Genomic DNA, 24,750 nt, shown 5'->3' with positions numbered 1-24,750 from the left:
AACCCTTAAAATCACGTTCTGATCACATTGAGCGGCTCGGATCATCGAAATTCGATTGGTATCTATGAGGTCCGCACTTAAGCTAAGTAGGGGATCCCTCATAAGAAGGGGACTCTATATATATATATATATATATATATATATATATATAGAGAGAGAGAGAGAGAGAGAGAGAGAGAGAGAGACATCAAGTATCAACACAAAGACCTTGTTCGGTTTGGATTTTAAAGAAGGTTTTTAAAAATAATGAGTAGAGAGAAATATAGAAAATTTATTAATGATCGTGTGCAGGAGTTTTGAGACCGTCAAACAAACAAACTCAAAATGTCTCACGTAAGGTTAGACATCCATGCAGAATTTCTCACGAAATGGTGCATAAGTGGCTGCGCAGCTGGTCACGGCGTTGGTTGCCTCGACTGTTAGCTGCATTGCTTGGAGCGCAAATTTCCACCTGTGCTGAAAAACAAAATCCCAAAATCAACATATTAAAATGCAATATGCTATTGGTAATCGATGATCATATTTTAAACCAGGAACATAAAGTTTCAGTTTTGTAAATAGGAAATGATTTTGTCACTCTCTTTTTTGTTAACGCCACTCTCCTACAAGTATATTTTTGCACCAAAAATATACTTGCAAGGGAGTGGCAAAATCAGCAGCCTTGTAAAAAAAAAAAAAAAACATAAAGTTTCAGGTAGTGGCGGAGCCAGGATTTTAATCTCAGAGGGCCGGCATAGTACGTAGACATATTTTTTTTTATCGGAATACATACTTATTATATCATAAGGTTTTTACTTTCTAATTTATTACATTTGTACATTGAAATGATTCTTTACGCTACATCAACTATCATGTGCTTATTTCTTATTTATAAAAGAAATTGATAAATGATAATGTAAAATAAACGATTTTTATTACATCGAACCGAAATTATTAAAATTATAAGTAGCTATACATGAATGATTATTAATAATATTTAAAATTAGGTATGTACAATATAAAAAGTTTAAAACTCAAACGCTCGGGGAGCTGGGGCCGAGAGAAAACATAGCTCCACCCCTGGTTTCAGGGAATAAAAACCAAACTAATTATGACCATTCAAAAACTTCAGAAATTAATAAGCTTTCATAAAAAATAGGTGTAATCATTATGTATCAACTACCAAGAAATTTGACCTTGTCAGTAATTGCCTAATGGAGGTGGTGAGTGGAATTGGTCTCGTTTCAAAACACATTCTTAAAAAATAAGTATTTATTTCATATTTTTAAACTCAAAAATAATGTAAATGAAAAATAATTTTTTAATTTTTTTTGCACCGTATTAAAGATCTCAATGAGATCTATCAAACAAGATTCATATTGGTAAGAAAATTAATTGCGTAAGTATATGATTTTTGAGCTTAAAATTACCTTTTTAAAAAATAAGTACTTATCTCCCTTTCAGGAACGGGGCCACTCTCTTGCGGTCTTACCCTTCCATGTTAAAAAAAAAAAACCTACCAATAAATTTGACAATTTCTTCATTCTTGTAAGACAGTTTTGAAGTACTACACGCAACAGGTGATCAGGAAAAAAAAAAAAAAAGGTATTCGTCAGGATTATTAAATGAGAGAAACTTAATCTCGATCGTTTATTTCGGCAATCAATAGTTCAGATTTGCTTTTCAATTTTGACCAGTAATAACTAATTTTTACCAGTCAAAATTGGTTTTTAATTCGGGCCGTTTAAAACACTTTTGGACACACACGATTGAGCGCCGTACACTTTATTTACGAGTTGCTTGTAAAGTAGTTTTTCTCTGATTAAATTGTCTAACATTGAGAATTAGGGGTAAGGAGACAAATTGAAAGTGGAGTGGGGCATGGGCTGTCTCTGACCTTAAAAAACGACTTGTGAGGTGCGTTATTAATCTAGTTATCGTATTATTGTGGTTTAACGTGAGCGGGTGAGGATTCACCAAATTATATGCCTGATGTTTGTCAATAAATTATATGTGTGTCTAGGAATAGAAATGGTGCGGTTCGGTTCGATTAGATTTGAGTATTGGTAGTACCAAAACCAATACCGGAACGTATGACTAAAACTGAAACCAAATTAAACAAACGATTTTCTTTTAATTTGTACCAAAACCAAAATCGCAGGTATCAATTCGGTTTGGTTTTTCACCAAAACCCGGGGAATTCACAACAAAATCAACTTTACGTACCATAAACACGCAACAAAATTAATCAATGTGATTATGTGATGGTCAGGGAGTGTGTTTTTTTAATTACCAAAAAACAAAAAGTCTGAAAGGTGTGTAATAGATATACATATATAGGGGTATTTTCGTAATAACATTGCGGTTCGGTTTCATGCGGTCATCATATAAAATCAAAACAAATTAATATCGAACCGGCTGATTTTTCCAAATTGGGAACCAAAGCCAAAACTATAGTTCAAAAACGGTTAAAACCGTCCTGATCATCGATTCGGTTTTGTTCATTTAATCATTGGTTCGTTTAGATTGACATCCCTATGCGTGTGAGTGGGTGTGCAAGAAGAGTGACAAATCTGAATACCGAACTAGTTGACATCGATCCCCAAAGCCAAGCATGTGCAACCCCAAACCAAAAGGAAGACTTATGGGTGATAAACGAGTCAAGCTAGACGAGCAGGTAGTTGATCAAGCTCGGTTTAAAAACTGACCATGTTTGGTTTGAGGTCTCTAGACTCAACCACTCTTTCTGCGCACGGTCCTTAATAAACTTTCGTCCCGATTACTATTCTCATTTCTCTATCTATCTATCTTCGCTCATCTCCCCAAAAATCTTCCTCAAATCCCCAATTATTATTCTCATTTCGAGCTCAGCTTGATTATGAGATGAGCCAATTTCAAACAAGTTTTAATCAAGCCAAACACGAGCCGATTCCAAGTAACTTAATTAAATTTTTTATACATAATAAGCTGAATGAGCAAAGTAGTAGCCTGTTCAAGTTTGATTTGAAATCTTAACGAGATTCGAAAAAATGTGGGTTTGTTTATGTAACAAATCAATTTTGAACAAACTTTTAACGAATGAACACGAGCTTAGGGTCGAGTAGCTTAAATACACTCAAATGCTGGCAATTAAGGAATTTTTATTTAATAAAATGAGATAAGATAAAAAGAATATTTTCCTCTTCAAAAAGTAAGATACTCCACCCTGCGGCCGTGGGGTGGTGGAAGGATTAAGGAACAATAGCATTGGATGTGGATGCTTGACGTTGGCTGCACCTGCTAAAAAAGAAAACAAAAGTAAACAACTATGAAGTTCATCTATAAAAAAAAGAATCAAGCTCATTTGCCTAGCTCAACACTCAAAAGTTCGGTTTGGCTCATTTAAAGATGCTCGTTAAGGAAAGTAGCCAAGCTCGGCTCTCGTTTGTAAACAAGCTGAGCTCGGCTCTCCTACAAAAGATTCTTTTCAAATTCCTTTCTCAATTCTCAGCTGTTTCCAACATTTTCTCATCGACCAAACAAGGCTCAACAAGAAAGCAGAGAAGAATCAGAGTGAGGCGTACCTGATTGGGTATTTTTACGGGGAGCTTAGCCAGAAAAGTGACGGGAAGGCAAGGGCATGGTATACGTATGCTTCAAGCTGAGAGAGAGAGAGAGAGAGATGTGAGACTCTGAGTCGGCGACTTTTGGCTTCTCGCTATTGACCACCGACGTTGGAGTTGATAAATGAACCATTGTTTGAATTTGAAATCGATTACGGGCTTGCGGCATGAGTAATAAAGATTTTTATTTTTTATTTTTTATTTTGTGAGATAATTCATTCTCACATAATAAATAACTTTTAATTCAAAGACAAATGATAACTCCAAAACTATTCTTGTTTATTCCAAAATTGTAGTGCATAAAAGCTTTATATCTTGTGCATGGTACAAGACTTTTATGCACTACAGTTTTGACACTAATAAAAATTATTTTGGCATTAGCAACAACCTAATTACAAAAATAAGTGAAAAATTAGAACAATTTATTTTAGTTAGTAAAATATACTCTAAGTTCTGCTAAGATTTTTTATTCTTTTTCTTGTTTTGTTCTAATTCAAATTTTTTTCACAGTTGTTAGTTTTATACTTAATTTTTGTGAATTATTGACTTGTCTCGCAGAGAGAAATCGAAAAACTAAAAAATTAACTTATAACCAAAATTTTTCAAAAATATTCAAGAAAAAGCCCCAAAAGCCGATTTTGGGGACTTCTCAAAATCTTAGGGGAACTTAGCCTAACTTACAATTGAATACTAATTTTTTAAAGCTCGTTAATTTTTCATATGGAGCTCGAACGAGTTGTAACTCAGATCATTTCGACTGAAGATGTTTACAAAATTAAAACTAGATTGTCTCATGATCATGTTTATTAAACCATCGCTTTTTTGGCTCGTTCATTTTGACTCAACACTCGACAGAGCCTTATAGGAGTATTTTTTTTTGTGACGAGTGTTAGGTCTACCTTGTTCGTTTTGAATTTTGAGAGAAGTTTTTATGAATAATAAATAAAGAAATAGAGATAGAAAAAATTTATTGGGGACCATATGCAAGATTGGAGTCCCAAAAACAAACAAGCCAATTGTAGAGTATAATATAGACTACAAAACTATAAACACAATAAGTTTTCTCCTGTTTACCAAAAAAAAAAAAGTTTTCTCCTTACTGGGGAACTTATCGAAACATGGAGAGATTAATTAATGCTCCTGGAGCACCGTCAATGGTACCCTAAACCTCTCTTCTACCTTATATTTGGGGCGAACATCATGTGATTGAGCCCAACGGACATTAAATTTTTGGGGAATTTTTTGGCCGGTCCTAAAAATTAGGTTCGGACTTAATGTAGTCATGCATAATTATTTATATTTTTTATTCCAACCATGCCCCTTCACGTGCAGCAGCGCACTGAACTAGAGAGTATTTAGTATAGAAAAATTATCCAATGCTCCATGAGTATTGGTGCACCATTAAAACATTGTTTAAATTTCAAAAAGTAATATCTTTTGTTGTAGCTATTCATTTTTTAAAAAAATTATATTTTTGGAACCTATTCGACAATATCTACCAAACACGATCCATATTGAATATGCAATTATGTAAGATTAAAAAAAATATCATTTTCTATGAGAACTGTTTCTATGATAATTGTCTCCATGAGAACTGTCTATGAGAATTATTTCTACGAGAACCGTTCCTATGAAAACTGTCTTTATGAAAACTGTTTCGGACAAAAATATCATTGGCTATGTGAACTGGCTATGAGAACTGTCAATTCTCATAGTCAGTTCTATGAGAATTATATGAAATAACTATGTGAACTGAAAAATACACAGTTCAAATATCTTACCACACATTTAAATAGACAGTTCTCATAGAAAATACACAGTTATAGAAAATACACAGTTTTCATGTATAATACTCAATTCTCATAGAAAATACACAGTTCCCATAGATAGTTGTCATGAACAATATACAGTTCTCATAAAAAATATACAATTCTCTTAGAAAAATACACAGTTCTTATAGAAAAATACACAGTTCTCATAGAAAAATACAATGTTTCCATAGAAAATACACAGTTCTCATAGACAGATCTCATGTATAATACACAGTTCTCATAGAAAAATACAATATTCTCATATAAAATACACAGTTCTCATAGACAGTTTTTACCCTTAGATATGTGAACTGGTTATGAGAACTGTCAATTCTCATAGTCAGTTCTATGAGAACTATGTGAAAATGGATATATGAACTGAAAATATACAGTTCAAATAGTCTCACCATACACTTAATACACAGTTCTCATAGAAAATATGTAGTTGTCATAGAAAATACACAATTCTCATGGACAATACTCAATTCTCATAGAAAATACACAGTTCTCATAGATAATTGTTATGGACAATACACAGTTCTCATAAAAAATATACAATTCTCATAGAAAAATACACAGTTCTCATAGAAAAATACAATGTTTCAATAGAAAATATACGGTTCTCATAGACAGTTCTCATATATAATACACAGTTCTCATAGAAAAATACAATGCTCTCATATAAAATACACAGTTCTCATAAACAGCTCTCACAGAAAATACATTGTTTTCATAAAAAAAATACACAATTCTCATAGAAAAATATACGGTTCTCACAACTCTCAAATATAACAGATTCATTGACTTGTAGTCAAACACCACCTTAAAATTCAAAAATCAACAAATTAACTTAGAAAACTTAAAGATACCAGAAGAAAACAACATCATCTGAATTATCCCACGTGCCTTGCATACAATCACTGAATCACTTAATCACAGCACCTCAATCGGCAATCAATACGACTTCCAAAACTTCTGCTACATCACCAACAACTCCAAGGATCCCTCTGACGATTTCGACGATGATCTTGAGTAGACAATCAAGACCTACCAACTCAACTTCAACCTAGAAACCACCGGAACCCTCGATGATCTGACGCTTAAGTAGTTGGAGTGGCCTCGATGCGGTGTTGCGCACTTAATCAACGGCTCAACCTCCATGAACGCCGGAAAAGGAAGAACTTCGCCGCCACCGTAGAAGCACTGATCTCACCTACGTGTGTTTTTTCAATTGGAATCTTAGATTTCCCCAACTCGGCTGACGGCGGTGGTCCAATATTAGGGGGGAGAGAGGGAGAGAGAGGGAGGGAGAGAGAGAGGGAGAGAGAGAGTTTCTTAAGATGGGTTTCGGTCGGTCGTCTTAAGAGACAGAGAGGAAGAATGGCGAGATGGAATTGACGATGTGGAATAAAAAGGGCAAACAAGTCAGGAGATAATATATCTGAGCCTATACAGGTTTGAAAATAATATTCAGGATTGGGATCAAACCGAGCCTAAAAATCAGGACCGGCCTCTAATTTTCTATAAATTTTTTTAACGCTTAAGTAGAGGGCCCAATGAAAGTAAAGTCGCATGACTTTTGAGTTCAAAATCACCATTCGAAATTTTGCACTTCCCAGTTCCAAAGTTAGATTGCATTCTCTTTGTCTTAACTTAAACGTAAACTTAAAATAAGAATTTTGTCTTTATTTAAATTTTTTTTCGTATTTATTAGTTTTGCGCTAATTTTTTGTGGGTTATTGATTTGTCTCAACGAGACGAATGAGAAAAGTAAAAAAATTTCACTTTCATCCAAGTATTTTGAGAACTTTTTTGTGCTAAAAAGTGTTTATTTCTCAAAATACTTGGGTAAAAGTAAAGAAATTTTACTTTTCCGATTCTTCTCGTCGAGACGAATCAATAACTGACAAAAATTTGACGTAAAACTAACAAATGTGAAAAAAATTTAAATAAAGATAAAATTCTCATTTTAACTTTAAGTTAAAGCCAAAAGAATGCAAAATGAAATCTGGCGGATTTCGAATTTAAACAAAGATAACTTTACTTTATTTCAGAAGAGTAGAATAAAAGTAAAGTATAACTCTTTTTTTTTTTGGGTTTTCGGTACAAGTGTAGTACTAGTAACTTTGATAAATGCTTTCAAGCTCTCCCACGACCATGGTAAAAGCGTGTATAATTGATTCGGCTTCGATCTTTCGATCCTGATTTGGAACAAGCTTGCTTACCACTTTGAATTCTATGGACTCTTCATGCACCCTCATCTTAAGTTCCGACACCGTTGTTATTCTCTCCATCCTAAATTCTTAGTCTTCTACAGTTTTACGTGTAATTTTCAATGACCCTTATCTCTCAATATATAGGCAAACCAAGTACTAGAAAACAAAAAGGAAGAGTGACAAACTAGTATCATAGCCTTCCACTTCTGCCGTCGTATTAGGGTTGGGAAACCCTAAAGGAGAGGGGAAGGAAAAAAAAAAGGTAAATGTGGTGACTAGAGTTTCGGGAGCGGGAGAGAGACCCAAATAAATCAATGCACAAGACAAACTCCAAGGAAAGATTGATCATTTTTCTTCCTGAATGAAATGATTTGTGTACCAAAATTTGTCCCCTTAATGGGCCATCAAGTGCCATTAGATGATTGCTGACTTAAATCCCGTTTGACTTAATTTTAGATACTTATGCCTATTTTGGCCAATAAGCAAAGTGATTTATTTTTTTGTCTTTATTAAAAAAATTTGCATTTGTTAGTTTGCTTTGATTTTTGTAAATTATTGTGTTGGCATGACAAGAGGAATATAAAAAGTTAAAATTAACATTGAAAGTCAATTTTTTTTTTGAATAAAGACAAAAAATTGACTTGGTGACTTATTTTTGTCTTTATTCAAAAAATTTGGTTTTGATCATAATTTTTTACTTTTTAAATTCCTTTCATTATTACGAAGCAATAATTTACAAAAAATTGACAAAAAATTAACAAATGCGGAAAAAAAGTTGAATAAGGGAAAAAAAATCCAAATGAATTATTTAGCAAAAAAGTTTGTTCACACAGACTATTAGTGCACAATCATATTTTATTGTGGGGCCCATCACGGGTCCCACACTAATGATCTGAGTCGTTCATTAAATGTAAAATATTTTTTTAAGGGTTTACATGGAAAATCAGCTCAATCCGATAACTATAGATGTTCGATCCAATCGTCTAACTTTTCATTCAAATTTCAGGATAATAGAAAGTTAGATGATTGGATTGAGTAGCTATAGGTATCGGATTTAGCTGATTTTTCACAAACACTCTCGAAAAAAATATTTTACATTTAATGAACTACTCGGATTATTTTTTTGGGATCCGTAATGACCACTCAACAAAATATGTGCACAAGTTTTCTGTGTGTGTAGCTGGGTTCTTATTTAGCCAAAATGCCCCTGTTATATTCTCTTACGACCCTCCCCTTTGAGATTAAAAAGAAGGGAGAAACACAAAAACTGTAACAACAATTCAGAGAGCTATAAAGAGTTCATGTGTTGAAAATAAAACATGAAAAACCAACATGACCCACACAAAGAAAATCGAAAAAATTCATTCTCAGAAGTGTTCAGGTAATAACAGATCAAGGCTAGAATGAAACAGATGAATACCACCAATTACTCCGCACGCTCCAAAAACGAATTCGCCGGCAGTGTGATTTTGTCGCCTTATCGTACCTGCGATCGCGACCACAAGAAAGCCCCTCAGCATGCATATTTGGGGTCCGAGGTGAACGGCTCCCCAACCGAAGACGATGGGGTCCCACGCTAGACTCAAGGCGTTATAAACGAGGAGCTTGGATGCGAAAAGCATGGGTTTTGGAGGCAGCCCATTTTCCGCCCACGCGAACCAGGAGCCGAGGCCCATAACAAGAGACGAGAAGACGAAATACGCGTCCGTTATCCAGGGCGTTAGGAACCAAGAAGGCCTAGCCGCGGCCCTCTCGGCAGAACGGAGGACGAAGACGTCCACGAGATGTAGAGATGCGGGCAATATTGCTATGGCCAAGGACAAGAATCCATGTCGCACGATGGCGGCTCTCCACCTCAACATTCTGCCTCTCATTGAGGTTTCCTCAATATAGTCCTCGTACTCATCTTCATTATCATTATCGTCGTCATATTCCTTGTAGATGTCATGATTGTTTTCGTTAGGATTGGTGATAGTGGAATCGTCTCCGAGTCGATGGCGAAGGCTTTCGGTTGCCATAGAATAATTTGAAAAGCCAAAAAAAAATAAAAATCAGAGATAGGGAGGGGTGTAAAGAGAACACATTAGTTAGGTGTTTGTTAAAATGTAATTAGTTGAGTTGTTAGTTTGGTTAAGATGGTTTAGTGGGTACTTAGTTGGGCCAGCTGTCAGGACAGCTGTACTTGTAACTAATTCTGGTGAGATCGTGTCGTGCAAATATATAAGCACTTATCTCAGCATTGTAACTCAACGAACAACAGATTATAATTGAGTTTTCAGATTTGTTTTCTTCTCTCTCTCTCTCTCTCTTCTTCTTGTGATTCATTTGTTCATTTCTTGAGTTTTCCATATGGTATCAAAGCCGATCTGAGACGAGAGTCCTTCGATCCCTGTCCTTTCTTCTTCTAATCTCAGAAATTAGGGCACAAGCTATGGCATCTAATTCAGCAACCTCGACTTCAACTACAATTACTTTACCTTCAGCTCTCGCTTTCCTTGTTTCTAATTTTCACTCTCTTGTCAACATCAAGTTGGATAGCTCCAACTACTTACTCTGGCGGATTCAGGTGGAGAATGTTGTAGATGCGAATGGTTTCTTTAGCTATCTTGATGGATCTGAACCAGTTCCACCGCCTCAGATTCGAGATGATCACGGTAATCTTACTCCAAATCCTACCTTTTCTCTCTGGCGGCTAATTGATTCCCAACTTAGATCGTGCTTGACTGCATCACTGTCTCAAACCACACTGCCATACGTTCTAGGGTTAAAAACTGCTCATCAGGTGTGGGAATCCCTCTCTAATAGATATAATTTCTTATCAGAAAGTCATGTTCAAGAACTTAGGGATCAGTTATACACTTTGTCCAAAACCTCTACAATAGAGGCCTATATTGATAATATCAAAGATATAGCACAAAAGCTGATTGCAGCTGGAAGTCCTATTGAGGATGATGAGCTTATGTTTCGCACTCTACAAGGCTTACCTACAGCTTTTAATGGACTCAAAACTGCAGTCAGGGCCGTACGCACTAGGGGTCATAAGGTCTGTTTTGATGAACTTGTTACTATGTTAAAGAGTGAAGAAAAGCAGCTAAGTAAAGAGACTACTGAGACAGATAAAGTTAGCACTATTCTTGTTGCTGCTCATGGAAATCAGTCTCAATCCCATGAGACTCCAGGCATTATGTCATCTATACCTTCTGTGACTCCTCTGGCTACACCTCAGTCTTCAATTGGTGCATCTTCATCTCAGTACTTTCCACAGAATTTTTCACAAAATTTCAGGCCTTTCAACAAAGGCAGAGGGGGAAGATATGTTCCCAGAGGACCTTGTGACATCTGTGGCAAGAATAATCATTCTACTAATTACTGCTATTATAGGCCAAACAATATGTCTTTTGCTGGTCCAAGTTCTCAGTGGAGAGGTTACTCAGGTGTCTCACAGTCATTACCTTGGACAAACTATATGATGCCTGGTTTTCCTCAGAATAACATCCCTATGTTCCAGGGAGTTTCACCACAGATGTTTAGATCTCCTGCACAAAATACAGGGGTTGTTCGATCTAATGGTGGTTTTACGAGTGTTTCTCAATCTGTCCCACAGATGCCTTTACCATCAGTTTATGGTGTTCCTCAGTATGCATCACAGATGCCTTCCCCTGCTCCATTTGCTGGTTTTACCGCAGGGTTTGTCATGCCTCCATCTTCTTCTGGACCATATGGAAGCTATTTTATGCAACAAACTCCTACTACATCTTCTCCTGTTTACAGTTCTGATACCTTCAACAATTCTGCTACTCCACCTTGGTATTTTGATAGTGGGGCGACAAACCACATCACCAACAATATGCAAAACCTGAATTTGGAACATCCTCAGCCAACAGCAACAAATGAAGGTGTTTTGGTTGGAAATGGGAGTACAGTGCATGTCACTCATACTGGTAATGGCTTACTTCCTACACCTAATGCTAATTTTCGTCTTTCTCATATTCTACATACTCCTCACATTACTCACAATCTTATCTCCGTTCATCAATTTGCTAAAGATAATAACTGTTTACTTACCTTTGATTCAAATGGTCTTGTCATTCAGGACAAGTCCACACTTCAGATTCTCTACAGAGGCCCATGTCACAAGGGCTTGTACCCTATTCTGAATCACTCTAGAGTTGTGTCTTCTTCTTCAGGAGTTGCTTCTTCCTCAGAAGCTGTTTCAACTACTGCCCTTCTTAGTCATTCTACTTCAGCAGAGCTGTGGCACAGAAGACTTGGGCATCTAAGTACTCCTTTGTTTACTGCTTTAGTCAAACAGTTTAGTCTACCTGTTAACAGTTCTTTTGTGCCTGATTGTACCTGTTGTCATATGGCTAAGAGTCACAAACTCCCCTTTTCTTTTTCCAACAATCATACTACTGCTCCTTTTCAATTAGTACACATGGATGTTTGGGGGCCATCACCTGTTGCCTCTAATAAAGGTTTCAAATATTATCTTCTTGTTATTGATGATTTTTCAAGATATTCTTGGTTGTTTCCTATGCACTACAAATCCGAGGTTAAGTATAAGGTTTCTGATTTCAAAGCATTTGTTCAAACTCAATTTGGTACTTCCATTCAAACTGTTAGAAGTGATAATGGAGGCGAATTCATCAATCATTTTCTTCTTCATTTGTTTCTTTCTACTGGTGTAGTTCATCAAACTACATGTCCTCATACTCCAGAACAAAATGGTCTTGTGGAAAGAAAACACAGACATTTGATTGAAACTGCCATTACTCTTTTACTTCAAGCTAGTTTACCTGTTACCTTTTGGTTGGAAGCTTTAACTACTGCAGTGTACTTAGCTAATCGTTTACCTCACACATCTTTAAGGTTTCAAGTCCCCTATGTTTTGTTGTACAAAACCTCTCCTAACTATTTCAATCTTAAACCTTTTGGTTGTTGTTGTTTTCCTTGGCTTAAACCTTATGTAAGTCATAAATTGCTTCCAAGGTCGACTCCTTGTGTTTTCCTAGGGTATTGTGATAACACCAAAGGGTTTAGATGTTATGATCCTAAAACAACAAAAGTCTACACTTCTCGGCATGTCAAGTTTATAGAAAATGATTTTCCCTATACTACTCTCATTACTCCCTCTTCTGATACTACCTTTGTTACTCCATCTTTTATTGTTCCTTTAACCTCTTTTGATGATATAGTTGTCTCAGTTTTTTCTCCTCTTTCTGATGGTTCTTTGCAGACCTCCTCTTCTTCCAATTTTCCCTTCTTAGATCCTGTTTCTGTTTCTGTGCCTCCTCCACCTGAATTTTTCTGTGAGTCTCCTGTGTGTTCTTCTCCTGCTTCTATTTCTGTTTCAACTCCTCAATCTCCTGTTTCTAGTCCTCCTTCTGGTTCTTCATCTGATCTTTCTTCGTCTTCTTCATCTGGTTCTTGTCATGCTTCTCCTACTCAACGTTCTTTGCTTTTACCTCAATCCTTTCCTGTTAACTCTCATTCTATGGCTACTAGAGCTAAACATGGGATAGTCAAACCTAAATCCATTGTGAGTTTGACTGCAGTTGCTTGTACTCCTACTCTTCCACACACTGAACCATCTCATTTTTCTGAAGCTGTTAAACACTCTGTGTGGCAATCTGCTATGGCAGAGGAGTATCAAGCCCTTCTTCAACAAGGGACTTGGTCTCTTGTCCCTCCTCCCACTGGGGCTAATGTGATAGGATGTCAATGGATCTACAAAATTAAAAGACATTCCGATGGTAGTGTGGCACGCTATAAAGCAAGACTGGTCGCTAATGGGAATCAACAAGCAGAAGGTTTAGACTTTACAGAAACTTTCAGTCCTGTGGTCAAGCAACCAACCATTAGAATTGTTCTTAGTCTAGCCGTGCATTATGATTGGCCTCTACGACAGCTAGATGTTACAAATGCATTTTTGCATGGAGTAATTGAAGAAGAGGTTTATATGAAACAACCACTTGGTTACAAGAGTGCTTCTCATCCTGATTATGTGTGCAAACTGAATAAAGCATTATATGGGTTAAAACAGGCACCACGGGCTTGGTTTTCTTTATTTTCCAGTTTTCTTCTTCAACAGGGGTTTGTCAATAGTAAGGCTGATCCTTCTCTCTTCTCTCTTAAGAATGATCACAGTGTGACTTTGATTCTTGTATATGTTGATGATATCATAATCACTGGAAGCAATGCAACTTATATTTTTGAGTTGATCAAAGTTCTTAGCAGAAGATTTGTGCTGAAAGATCTGGGTGTTCTTAGTTATTTCTTGGGGATAGAGGTTGAAAACCATGGTAAAAGTTTGATTCTTTCTCAGCGTAAATATGCTACAGATTTACTTGTTAAATCTGGGATGCATGAGTGTAAACCCAGTCCTTCCCCTTCCTCAACTAAGCCAGCAAGTTTGGATCCTGATCCATTATTTGAGAATCCTTATTGGTATAGGACTGTGGTTGGTTCATTACAGTATCTCACTCTCACTAAACCAGAAATTTCGTTTGCCGTTAATCTTGCCTGTCAACATATGCATGCTCCTAGACAGAGTCATTACATTGCTGTCAAAAGAATTCTGAGATACATCAAGGGGAGTATTCATCAAGGTTTATACTTTGTGCCTAGTCCTCTTACTTTGACTGGTTTTAGTGATGCTGATTGGGCTGGTGATCATGTGGATCATCGGTCAACAACTGGATTCTGTTTGTTTTTAGGGTCTAATTTGATTTCCTGGTGTGCAAAGAAGCAACAAACTGTTGCTCGCTCTTCAACAGAAGCTGAATATAGGTCTTTGGCTCAGACCGCAGCGGATGTGTCTTGGGTTCAGCAATTGCTTCTTGATGTGCATGTGTCTCCGTCTTTACCTCATCTTATCTGGTGTGACAATCAGTCAGCTATTGCGTTGGCTTCTAATCCCATCTTCCATGCCAGAACAAAACATGTGGAGGTGGACTATCATTTCATTCGAGAGAAAGTGCTTAGCAAACAAATATTGGTACGACACATTGGTACATTGGCACAGATTGACCTCATCTTATCTGGTGTGACAATCAGTCAACTATTGCGTTGGCTTCTAATCCCATCTTCCATGCCAGAACAAAACATGTGGAGGTGGACTATCATTTCATTCGAGAGAAAGTGCTTAGCAAACAAATATTGGTACGACACATTGGTACATTGGCACAGATTGCAGACATATTCACTAAATCTCTATCTGTGGACAGGTTTCTTTCTTTGAAGACCAAACTCATGGTCATGGATACTCCCATGAGTTTGCAGGGGGCTGTAAAGAGAACACATTAGTTAGGTGTTTGTTAAAATGTAATTAGTTGAGTTAGTTTGGTTAAGATGGTTTAGTGGGTACTTAGTTGGGCCAGCTGTCAGGACAGCTGTACTTGTAACTAATTCTGGTGAGATCGTGTCGTGCAAATATATAAGCACTTATCTCAGCATTGTAACTCAACGAACAACAGATTACAATTGAGTTTTCAGATTTGTTTTCTTCTCTCTCTCTCTCTCTCTCTCTCTCTCTCTCTCTCTTCTTCTTGTGATTCATTTGTTCATTTCTTGAGTTTTCCATAGGGGGGAGGCAATTTTGCTATGGGTACTACAATTTTGTACCGAAGTTGTACTACATGCTTAGGTGGAAGGGAGGGGGCCCACTTCAAAAATTTCAAAAGAGAAGCAGAACAAAGCCTGGAAAAATTAAGAGAAAAGACAAAAGGAACCCAAAATTCAAACCCCCAAACAAGAAACCCAACTTTACTCCATTGATGACGCCGAACTCCATTAAAGTTGACCTTCCCAATCTCTCTCCCGAAACTTCTGTACCCAGTCACTCTCTCTTTCTCAGGATGGAGAGATGGCTGTCGAATCAGGCCAACCCGCGGGAGAAACCTGTGTTGTAACTCTCGATAATCTTCAAGGCGAGTTAGCTCTCTCAATATTCTTCAAGGATGTCGAATCTGGTTTAGCTCTCCCATTAATCTTCAAGGCTATCGAATCAAGCCAACCCGTCGGAGAAACGTGCCTAGGCACTCCCGATGATCTTCAAGGTGAGTTCGATTTCACCTTTTCTAGCATTTTTTTTTTTTTGGGATCGATTTTGCTGCAAAACGAAACCCTAATTTGTGCTTTCAATTTTTCCCTTCTTTGAGCTCGATTTTTTTTGCAATTCTGTAGGTTTCTTTTGTATGTGAATTGATTTTTTTCACTGTTAAACTTGCAGACCTCTTCTAGTTACTCTTTCGAATATCTCTGTAATTCAGGCTAGTTTCGACTTTCCTCTTTCTTTGCCCTAGTTTTTTTTTTATTTAAAAAAAACAAATCTTATACTAGGGCTTAAATTTGGAGGATTAATTGGGTCTTGCTCTGTTTTTCCCAAATTATTTACTTCCCCTGTACTCATCTTATGTACATTGTTGGACTAGAATCTTTCAGAAAGTTCACCGTGCACAGATAATTTTTTTGGAAAGGCAATAGAGGATTGTATCCATTCTATTTTCATAGCTTAATGCTATTTTCAATTGAGATACAGGCCCTCTGATTATCCACAAGAATATGACGGTGCTTGCCTTCAGATGAGATTATCTTACAGTCCTTGTGCACGCTTTTTTCTCGTTCTTGTTCTATGGACCGATTGTAACCTTGTCGGTGCCCTCGGATTTCCTAGAAACCTTATTTACAAGATCATTTACATTTTTTATGCGCCTTCTTTTACTATGCTAATCACCAATTTCTTAGAAATTTTCCCTATTTGCTGGCATTGAACCCTTGTAACATGATGGGAATTTGCAGGCTTACGATGATGGCAAGACTACCATGTGATTACATGAAAGAAAAGCTAGTATTAAATTGTTCTACGGTCAGTGGACTATGCAGTTGCAGCAGCTTCCCAAGATTAATTTCCGCAACAACTTCTCCGGCACTTTTAGGAATGTTGTTTTTTTTTTTGCTTTATTGTAAGGTGGTGGTGAGCGTAGTATAGGTTGGCCAGTTTCGGCTTGTTTTTTTTTTTTTCGTTGTTTCCTTCGGCTAGCTCTCAAGGTTATACCCTTGGCCAAGTTTTGTTTATGATGAATAAAATACCAACACCAGGCTATTAGTCTACCACAGAAAACAAGCAACAAAATATTCCCAGTACACATTTCTCTCTTGCAACATTCACAGTACACATTTCTCTCTTCTTTTTTTGGTTTGAGTACTGAAGCCAATTGTGGGGTTTTTATTGCTGTATTAACTGAGATGGTAGACGTTGGGCTAGGACCAAAAAACAGGGGAGACTCTATCAAAATTTTTCCCCTAGCCACTTAGCCACTGATTATCCCCTAACTGATATGTATGAATCATGTTCTTCCAATTTTCTTCAAATTCCCCAACAGAAAATGAATCAAACACAGCATTACAGAGACTAGATTTAATCGATTCATAAGCCCCATATGTATTTAACTTTACAGGTATCTTTTTCAAGATATGCCACAAACACCAACGATGCCGCGCATTTGGAAACACAATACTTATTGCATTTTGCATGGCCTTGCATTGGTCAGTGATGATGGCATTAGGAGAACGCCCGGACATGCAAGCAAGCCATGTCTCAAACAACCATACAAATGAAGAAGTGTCCTCTCGTAATATTAACCCACATCCTAACAAGATTGACTAGCCGTGGTGGTTTACACATACAAATGGAGCAAAAGGAAGAAGTTAATTTCAGAGTTAATTTCATCCTTATAATATTTTTGCTGTTTCACAAAAAGAAGTTAATTTCAACTACTAACCTCAAATGGGTGGTCCCTGGAAATGGTGTTGGAGATGGAGAGAATAGGGGGGTAGAAGTTAAAAGAGAGGGTGTGGAAGACAGAAGTGGGTTTTCGGGATAGAGATTGGGAAGGTTCATGCATGGTCAACGTTAATGGAGTTAATGGAGTTTGGTGTCGTCAATGGAGTAAAGTTGGGTTTCCTGTTGGGGGTTTGGATTTTGGGTTTCCTTTTCTTTTCTCTTAATTTTCCCGGGCTTTGTTTTGCTTCTCTTTTGAATTTTTGAAGTGGGCCCCCTTCCACCAAGTATGTAGTACACTTTCGGTACAAAAATTGTAGTACCCATAACAAAATTCGGGAGAGGGGGGGTTGGGGGGTGGGGTTGGGGGGGAGAGAGAACTGAATTGAGTGTTTTAAGGCATTTCTTGTGAGGCCAACGTTGAAACCCTACGATTGAGGTAAAACATGCATTTTATTTGCCCATAACTTCACCTGAAATTTTGATTTCATTCCCAAAAGGAAAAAAAAAAGAAGAAAAAAAAGAGAAGAAATCAAAGCTTTTCTAAAATTGGTAAATTGAGTAGCTGGTGTAGGATCAAGATTGTGATCAACCGAAAAAGAAGGTTTGGACGGCATTTCAAATTAGGTTCAAACGTACATAACCCGTTTGTTAATTTGCATATAATGTAAGGTCAGATGGCAGTCTTTGATTCACTAGGAGGATGATAATGCCAAAATTCCGTTTGTTAATGCTAAAATTTCAATGCATATTCACCTTGTACCGCAGCATATTAGATTCATTTTCGCCATCACAGCCATTAAGTGGTAGATCTCTCTCTCTCTCTCTCTCTCTCTCTCTCTCTCTCTCTCTCTCTCTCTCTACTATATATATTAAGGCTGCTCAAAAAATCCGGTGAACCATGAAATCGGTCTGGACCAAACCGATCTGTACCTTTTGAATTTTGTCTATGGATTAATGGTCCGGACAAGAATTAAAAAATTAGAAAATCGTGACTCGCGGTTCGGTCCATGGATTTTCACTATGAAACCGTGGATTAACTGAACCAGACCATGAGATATTTATTTTATATAAATAATAAATATATATTTTATAAATATATATATATATATGTATTTATATAATTAATTGTTAGTAATGTTAAAACATTTTTCTACCCATTTTAGTATTTTATCTTAATAATAGGATATAGTATAGATGTATATAAAATATAGGGGGTAAATCATAGTTTTTTTTTATAAGTTACGGATAACCTAGTTCAATTTTAGTAGTTCGTTTCTTTTCTAATTTTTTATTTTATTTTTATGTTATGTAATATTATGATACAATTTACAAGTGTTTAGACTCGTTTGAATTTGATTTCTGAAGTAGACTTTTGGTAGTTTATGTAACAAGTACTTTCTAGTGGTGTTAAATTTAATTCTGAGTGTAACATTCGTCCGTTTTAGTGTGTGATATATACTTGAACTTTATTTTTGCTAAAATCGGTGGACAAAACCGTAACCAATTCACGAGTCACGGATTGGATTGAAACCAAACCGTAGGACTTTTGATCCAAACACGGATTTCATTTTGTAAAAACCGTGACTAGCGGTTCGGTACTCGGATTCTTAGGAATCCGAACCGAACCGAACCGAACCACGAGCAACCTGAATATATATACATATATACAGTCCCCTTCTTATGGGGATCCCTTACTTAGCTTAAGTGCGGGTCTCGTAGATTCCAATCTAATTTTAATGATCTGAACCATTTAATGTGATCAGAATGTAATTTTAAGGTTCTCCACGAGAAATTAGCAAAAAATTTGACCGAAAAGTGTTTCATCCAAGCAGTTTTCGTTAAACGGCTCAATTTAAAACTACTCAAAACAAGCACTTTCCAATCATATTTTTTACTGATTTCTCATAGGGACCCTTAAAATCACATTCTGCACACATTAAACGGTTCAAATCATCAAAATTTGATCGGAAAAGGGAGGTCCGCATTTAAGTGCTGTTAATTTACATTGCACTCTATATCTTCTTGTTTGTAAATTATGGGTTTTGGGTATGTTTTAGCTATTGAGCCCTCACGGTACTACGTTATCTTGGTATTCGAACGCTAGGCATATGTATTGAAGAAGGAGCAGAAAGGCCGTACGGATAAGGGTGAAGTGACGATGACCGAAGAAGAAAATGTCGAACCCGGCCCGGATGTTGTACCCTTAGTTGCTCTCTAATTTAAATTAAGTATTTTGAAACTGTACGACAGAGTATTTTGGCATAGTACATTTGAAATTGATATGTCGTAATGTGACTCGAATTGGTGAGGTCTTTGGAACTTTAATGCCTTGTAATAGAAAATCATTTTGAAACAATGTTTAAATAATGTCTCCAAAAATCGGGACGTTACAGAAATCTTTGGGCTAGCAAAGACCATTCTGCAAAATAGGTTTGGAGGATGATAACCTAGCGGTTATACAATACTAGTAAAGATCAACAACTAATTTAGATATATAAGTCTTTTTCTCCTAGCCAACGAATTAATCCTCAAATAGGCGAAGGAGTGGCGTCTTTGCTGCTTGCTTCATCCTGCTCTTCCCTTCTGTTTAGTTCTGCAGTGAGACTTTCTCTAGCTGCTCGCTTCGCTCCCTGAGGAATGGGTTCAGAATGGGGCTTTCTTTCCAATCTAAAAGGGAGACGGCGGATAAGTCAATCGATGTACGAGAAGGTCCCTTCAAACGCTTTTGTTGGTCCCTCAAAAAATTCCAACACAGCTAGCCTTAATCGGCACCGAGTTGGTGTCTCACATATGAAATAATAATACTTTGAATTAATACACATATAAGTATATCTACGGAAAATGTCTTAATTAAGCTCCAATAGTATTTGGAAACCAGACATACGATCATCACAAAAAATCCACATGTATAACAACAATATCTAACATAACAAATAATACTTCAACCACAGACTGACAGACATATCCACACAAAATGTCTTAATTACATACTAATAATGAGACTTCAAACAGGGATATATATATATATATATATATATAGAAATTTTCAAGTGAGGGATCCCTCATTTTATTAAAATGAGGAACTTACATTTTCCGATCAAATTTTGAAAATCCGAACCGTTCAATGTGTGCAGAACGTAATTTTAAGGGTCCCCGCGAGAAATCGGCAAAAAAAATGACCGGGAAGTTCGTCATCCGAGCAATTTTTTTTGAACCGTTCAATGAAAACTGCTCGGATGAAGCCTTTCCCAGTCATTTTTTTTGCTGATTTCTCACGGGGACCCTTAAAATCACGTTCTGATCACTTTGAGCGGCTCGGATCATCGAAATTCAATCGGGAAGGGGAGTCCCGCATTTTAATAAAATGAGAGATCCCTCACCGAAACCTAATATATATATATATATATATATATATATATATATATATCAACACAAAATGTCTCGCACAACAATAATATATATCTAAACATAACGTTAATCACTCTGGATCATGTAAGGGATTCCGGATTTTGCTTTTCGTGCGAACCATGTTCTTAGCCGTTGGATTGTGTCTTTAATGGACTGGATCTGCGAAAGGTTTATGACGGCTGGTAAAAGAGGTTCGCACGAAACGCAAAATCCGGAATCTCTTACATGCATGATCCAGACTGTAACGTTAATACTTCAAACACGCTATAGACAATATATCCGCGCGGAATTTCTCACATAATTGTGCATGAGTTGGCTACGCAGTAGCTTACGAGGCCGCCTGTACTGACTGCTAGCTTCATTGCTTGGAACGCGAATTTCCACTTGTGCTGAAAAACAAAATCACAAAATTAAGCAACATTAAAATGCAATTATTATATCGTATGATTGGTAATCGATCATATTTTTCAACCATGAACATAATAAGTTTCAGGGAATAAAAAAAACCAAACTAATCACCCATGATATATCGAAAAACTTCAGAAATTAATAAGCTTGTTTATGACGCATAAAAAATAGGTGTAATGATCTTTATGTATCAACTACTAACAAGTTTGACAATTTCTTTTAAGACAGTTTGGCCTTAATTACTATTCCCTCCGTCCCTTTTTTAGAGTTCAGTATTCCATTTTGGGTTGTCCCTTAATAAGTATCAATTTTGTAAAGTTAAAAGGTAAAAGTTAGTGAATTTTCTATTTTGCCCCTAAAAGTGGATTTCATTTTGAAAAGTTAGTAAGTAAAAGTGTAATGATGATGTCTCCATTGAGGGTAAATAATAAAAGTGGAGGTAAAAGTTAATGTGAAAGATGTAATAATGATGTCTTTTTAATAAGTTAGAGTTACAAAACTGAACACTTAAAAGGGACTTAAAAGGGGCAGAGTGAGTACTTTCAAGTAGCACCACTTCAAGTTTTCAAGTACTATTTACAGGCAACATGCATGGTGATCAGAGAAAAGAGTTTAATTAGCATGGTAAAACCAAAACCATGCCAATACCGGAGAAACTTTCTTAAAAAATAAACAGTTTATTTCACATTTTCAAACTCAAAAATAATGTAATTGAAAAATAAATTTTTAATTTTTTTGCACTGTTTAAAAGTTCTCAATGAGATCTATCAAATAAAATTCATATTACTAAAAAAATTATTTGCCTAAATATATGATTTTTTAGCTTGAAATTGTCTTTTTAAAAAATAAGCAGCTTATTGGAGTTCTAAAACGTGACCTTAGTCCGTTTAGCAGCCCTAAATACACTCAAATGCTGGCAATTAAGGTACTTTTTTTTCAATAATAAAAATATAGAATATTTTCCCTCTTCAAAAAGTAAGATACTCACCCTGCCGCCGTGGTGTGGTGGTGCACGAGGAACAATAGCAATATTGGTTGCATTGGATGTGGATGCTGCAACTTCAGATGACGTTCGCTGCACCGGCTAAAAAGAAAACAAACAACCGTTGGCCATCTTAGAACCTAACTGTGGTTCCTGTATGTATTATATTACTTTGTCATTATGACTCAGTTTCTCTAGTTTAATTGATGGTATCTAGCTTCTCTTTGCCAAAAAAAAAAAAACATATAAATTTATAATATGTACTTGAATAAGTTAATTAGTAGTTTCGTTTTTGCAAACCTCGACTAATCCAGGGGCTCAATTCCATTACCCACTTGCGGAGAGCCATTGAAGGTTTAAAAAAAAACTTTTACAAATATTAACAATGAAGTCTCAGATCAAAAAAAAAAAAAAAAACAACGTAGACTAAAATTATAGGAGCTAGCATTTGTTTGAAGTAACTTTTCATCGTTCAATTACCCGATACTGCTGTATCGAATGAGTACTCCTGGCCCTGGCAATTCCTTGCTCCCTCTTGTGTGCCGGCAAAGCATGGTTATCCCGAGAACTAGTTAAATAGCTAGTACTTCCGGGAAGTCTAGGGTTCGACTCTCCTTTCTTTTGAGGGTTTTGAAAAAGTCGCGACTGTTCATTTTCACGTGGCCTTCTTGCCTCATTAACTCTAGAAATTTGTGGAGACTCACTTCCCCGTCCTTGTCGTGATTGATGTGTTTGTCTTGTCGTGATCGATGTCTTTGAAGAATTTGTGTTGCATCTCTCACGTCTGGTGAGCATGATCTATAATAGATTTTAGCCATTTTATTCAACTCCTCTATCATGGCCTAATTAAACAACAAAATAATATAGAGGTCGAGAAACAAAATTCACAAGTAGCTAGCATTTATTATTTTAGGGATGTCGTATCGGTTGATGAAGAGGTATCTATATTTATTCCGTAATTCAGATTTTATTTTCGGTTTATACATCAAGAATGAAACGTCTTTTTAAACTGATTAAGAATGAACTAGATCGATTTCGATAGGATAAAAAAAAATTGTGAGACGCATTTTACTTATAATTTATAACATTTATGGAAATATATGATAATATCTGAAACTCGATCATAAATTAATCATAAAATTTCTTTTCTTCAGTAAAAGTAAAAGTGTAAAACCATAAACTATCCAATGGATTAGGAATTCAAAACTATATAAACATCCAAAGAAAAATTTATCTTAACCGGTCCTACGTACTTTAACTCACATTCATGCAATGAATACAGGTAAACTTATCATAGAGTCATGGAAAAAAATTTCTTAGTCCATGGTAAATTCATCACAAATATGTCACCATTATTATGGCATCATAAATTTGTCAGAAAGGTAAATAAAAAAAATTCCAAGAACTGTGTTTTTGTAAACATACAAGTTTGAAACTTATTTCGGCATTTTTTACTTTTTCTAACTTTTTTGTTTAGCTTTTCGTCGAAATTTTTGGGATTAATCGTTCATCTCGACGAGAGAAATCGAAAAACTATAAAAATATGAATTGATAGCAAAAAAATTTAATAAGACAGCTGTTTGATATTTTTTTTCGTTTTCAATGAACTTGTTTTGCTTTCGTTCATAATTTTGTACTTTTTAGACTTATTTCATCGAGATAGATGATTTATCCAGAAAATATCACTTGAATCTAATAAAAATTCAGAGAATATGAAGAAAATACACAAAACGAAGAAGAAAAATAAGGTTGCAAGAATGGAGTAAAAACAACCAACATGTGAAAATGAAAACCATATTCAACGTACGTACTATATAGTTAGATCAATAGATAAATGGAAATAAAACACTATACTTCCTAATTTTTACTCCCTCCATCCTAAAATTACAGTCTACTAATTAAAAAACACTTACAAATTTCAAATACAAAAATAAAATACTTTTGTACATAATATTTTGAATTTTTTTCGCAAGTGTTCATATTTCTCTCCTTTTTTTTTTTGATCCGCTATATTTCTCTCCTCTTCAACTCCCACTTCTTTGGGACCAAAAAAATCAAAAAACAATCTTGACTACTGTTACCTCCCCTCTTTATGTCTACGAAAAAGGAATTAGGAAAGATACAATTTGGTGATCTATTAACCAAAAAAATTAAAAACCATTGATTGAACTCACCTAATTTGGAGATCCTTTAATTCCTCTTGCTTTTCCTTCTTCGTCGAGTTTCTTCTCTTCTCTTTTTTTCTTTTTTGAGTTGTTGCTTAAGAGAGAGTGTGTGTGTGTATATATATATATATATATATATATATATATATATATATAGAGAGAGAGAGAGAGAGAGAGTACATTCAGTCTACGACAAAAGCAAAATGCATATTTTAAATCAACTAGGATTATAAAAGCATAATATTAGCGGACATCACGGGAAGATCACTCAGCACACGGCAACAATCAATTAGGATCATGATTAGTACCATAATTATTGGATTATTATTTTACATTCCATACTTATCCTTTCCTAGTTACTTGCATCTCTTTCCTATATATGTATGACTGTATTA

General features: G+C 35.9%; 3 protein-coding genes across 4 annotated transcripts in view; all 3 read right to left on the bottom strand.

Moving 5' to 3' along the window:
* The window catches only part of LOC131299960 (uncharacterized), a 34,549-nt gene extending 30,860 nt beyond the window's left edge, over window positions 1–3,689 (bottom strand). The window contains exon 1 of the mRNA XM_058325553.1: window positions 3,543–3,689. The gene's annotated coding sequence lies outside the window, so the exon portion shown is untranslated. The remainder of the gene's footprint in view (window positions 1–3,542) is intronic.
* The window catches only part of LOC131299962 (uncharacterized), a 32,182-nt gene extending 7,734 nt beyond the window's left edge, over window positions 1–24,448 (bottom strand). The window contains exons 1-4 of one of the 2 annotated variants that reach the window (XR_009190828.1): window positions 24,365–24,448; window positions 22,197–22,292; window positions 21,098–21,189; window positions 19,718–20,059 (exon numbers count right to left, since the gene is read on the bottom strand). The gene's annotated coding sequence lies outside the window, so the exon portion shown is untranslated. Of the gene's footprint in view, window positions 1–19,717; window positions 20,060–21,097; window positions 21,190–22,196; window positions 22,293–24,364 lie in introns of those variants that run through there. The other variant, XM_058325560.1, reaches the window with a different exon arrangement.
* On the bottom strand, window positions 8,976–9,626 carry LOC131299529 (uncharacterized). The gene has a single exon (XM_058325118.1). The coding sequence runs from the start codon at window positions 9,624–9,626 to the stop codon at window positions 8,976–8,978; it is 651 nt and encodes a 216-aa protein (XP_058181101.1).
* Window positions 24,449–24,750: the final 302 nt, after the last annotated feature.

The sequence above is a fragment of the Rhododendron vialii genome, chromosome 9a, assembly GCF_030253575.1.
Source record: "Rhododendron vialii isolate Sample 1 chromosome 9a, ASM3025357v1".
Classification (NCBI taxonomy): Eukaryota; Viridiplantae; Streptophyta; class Magnoliopsida; order Ericales; family Ericaceae; genus Rhododendron; species Rhododendron vialii.
Note: the sequence above shows the minus strand (reverse complement) of the source record. Positions and strands in the feature narration are given on the sequence as shown.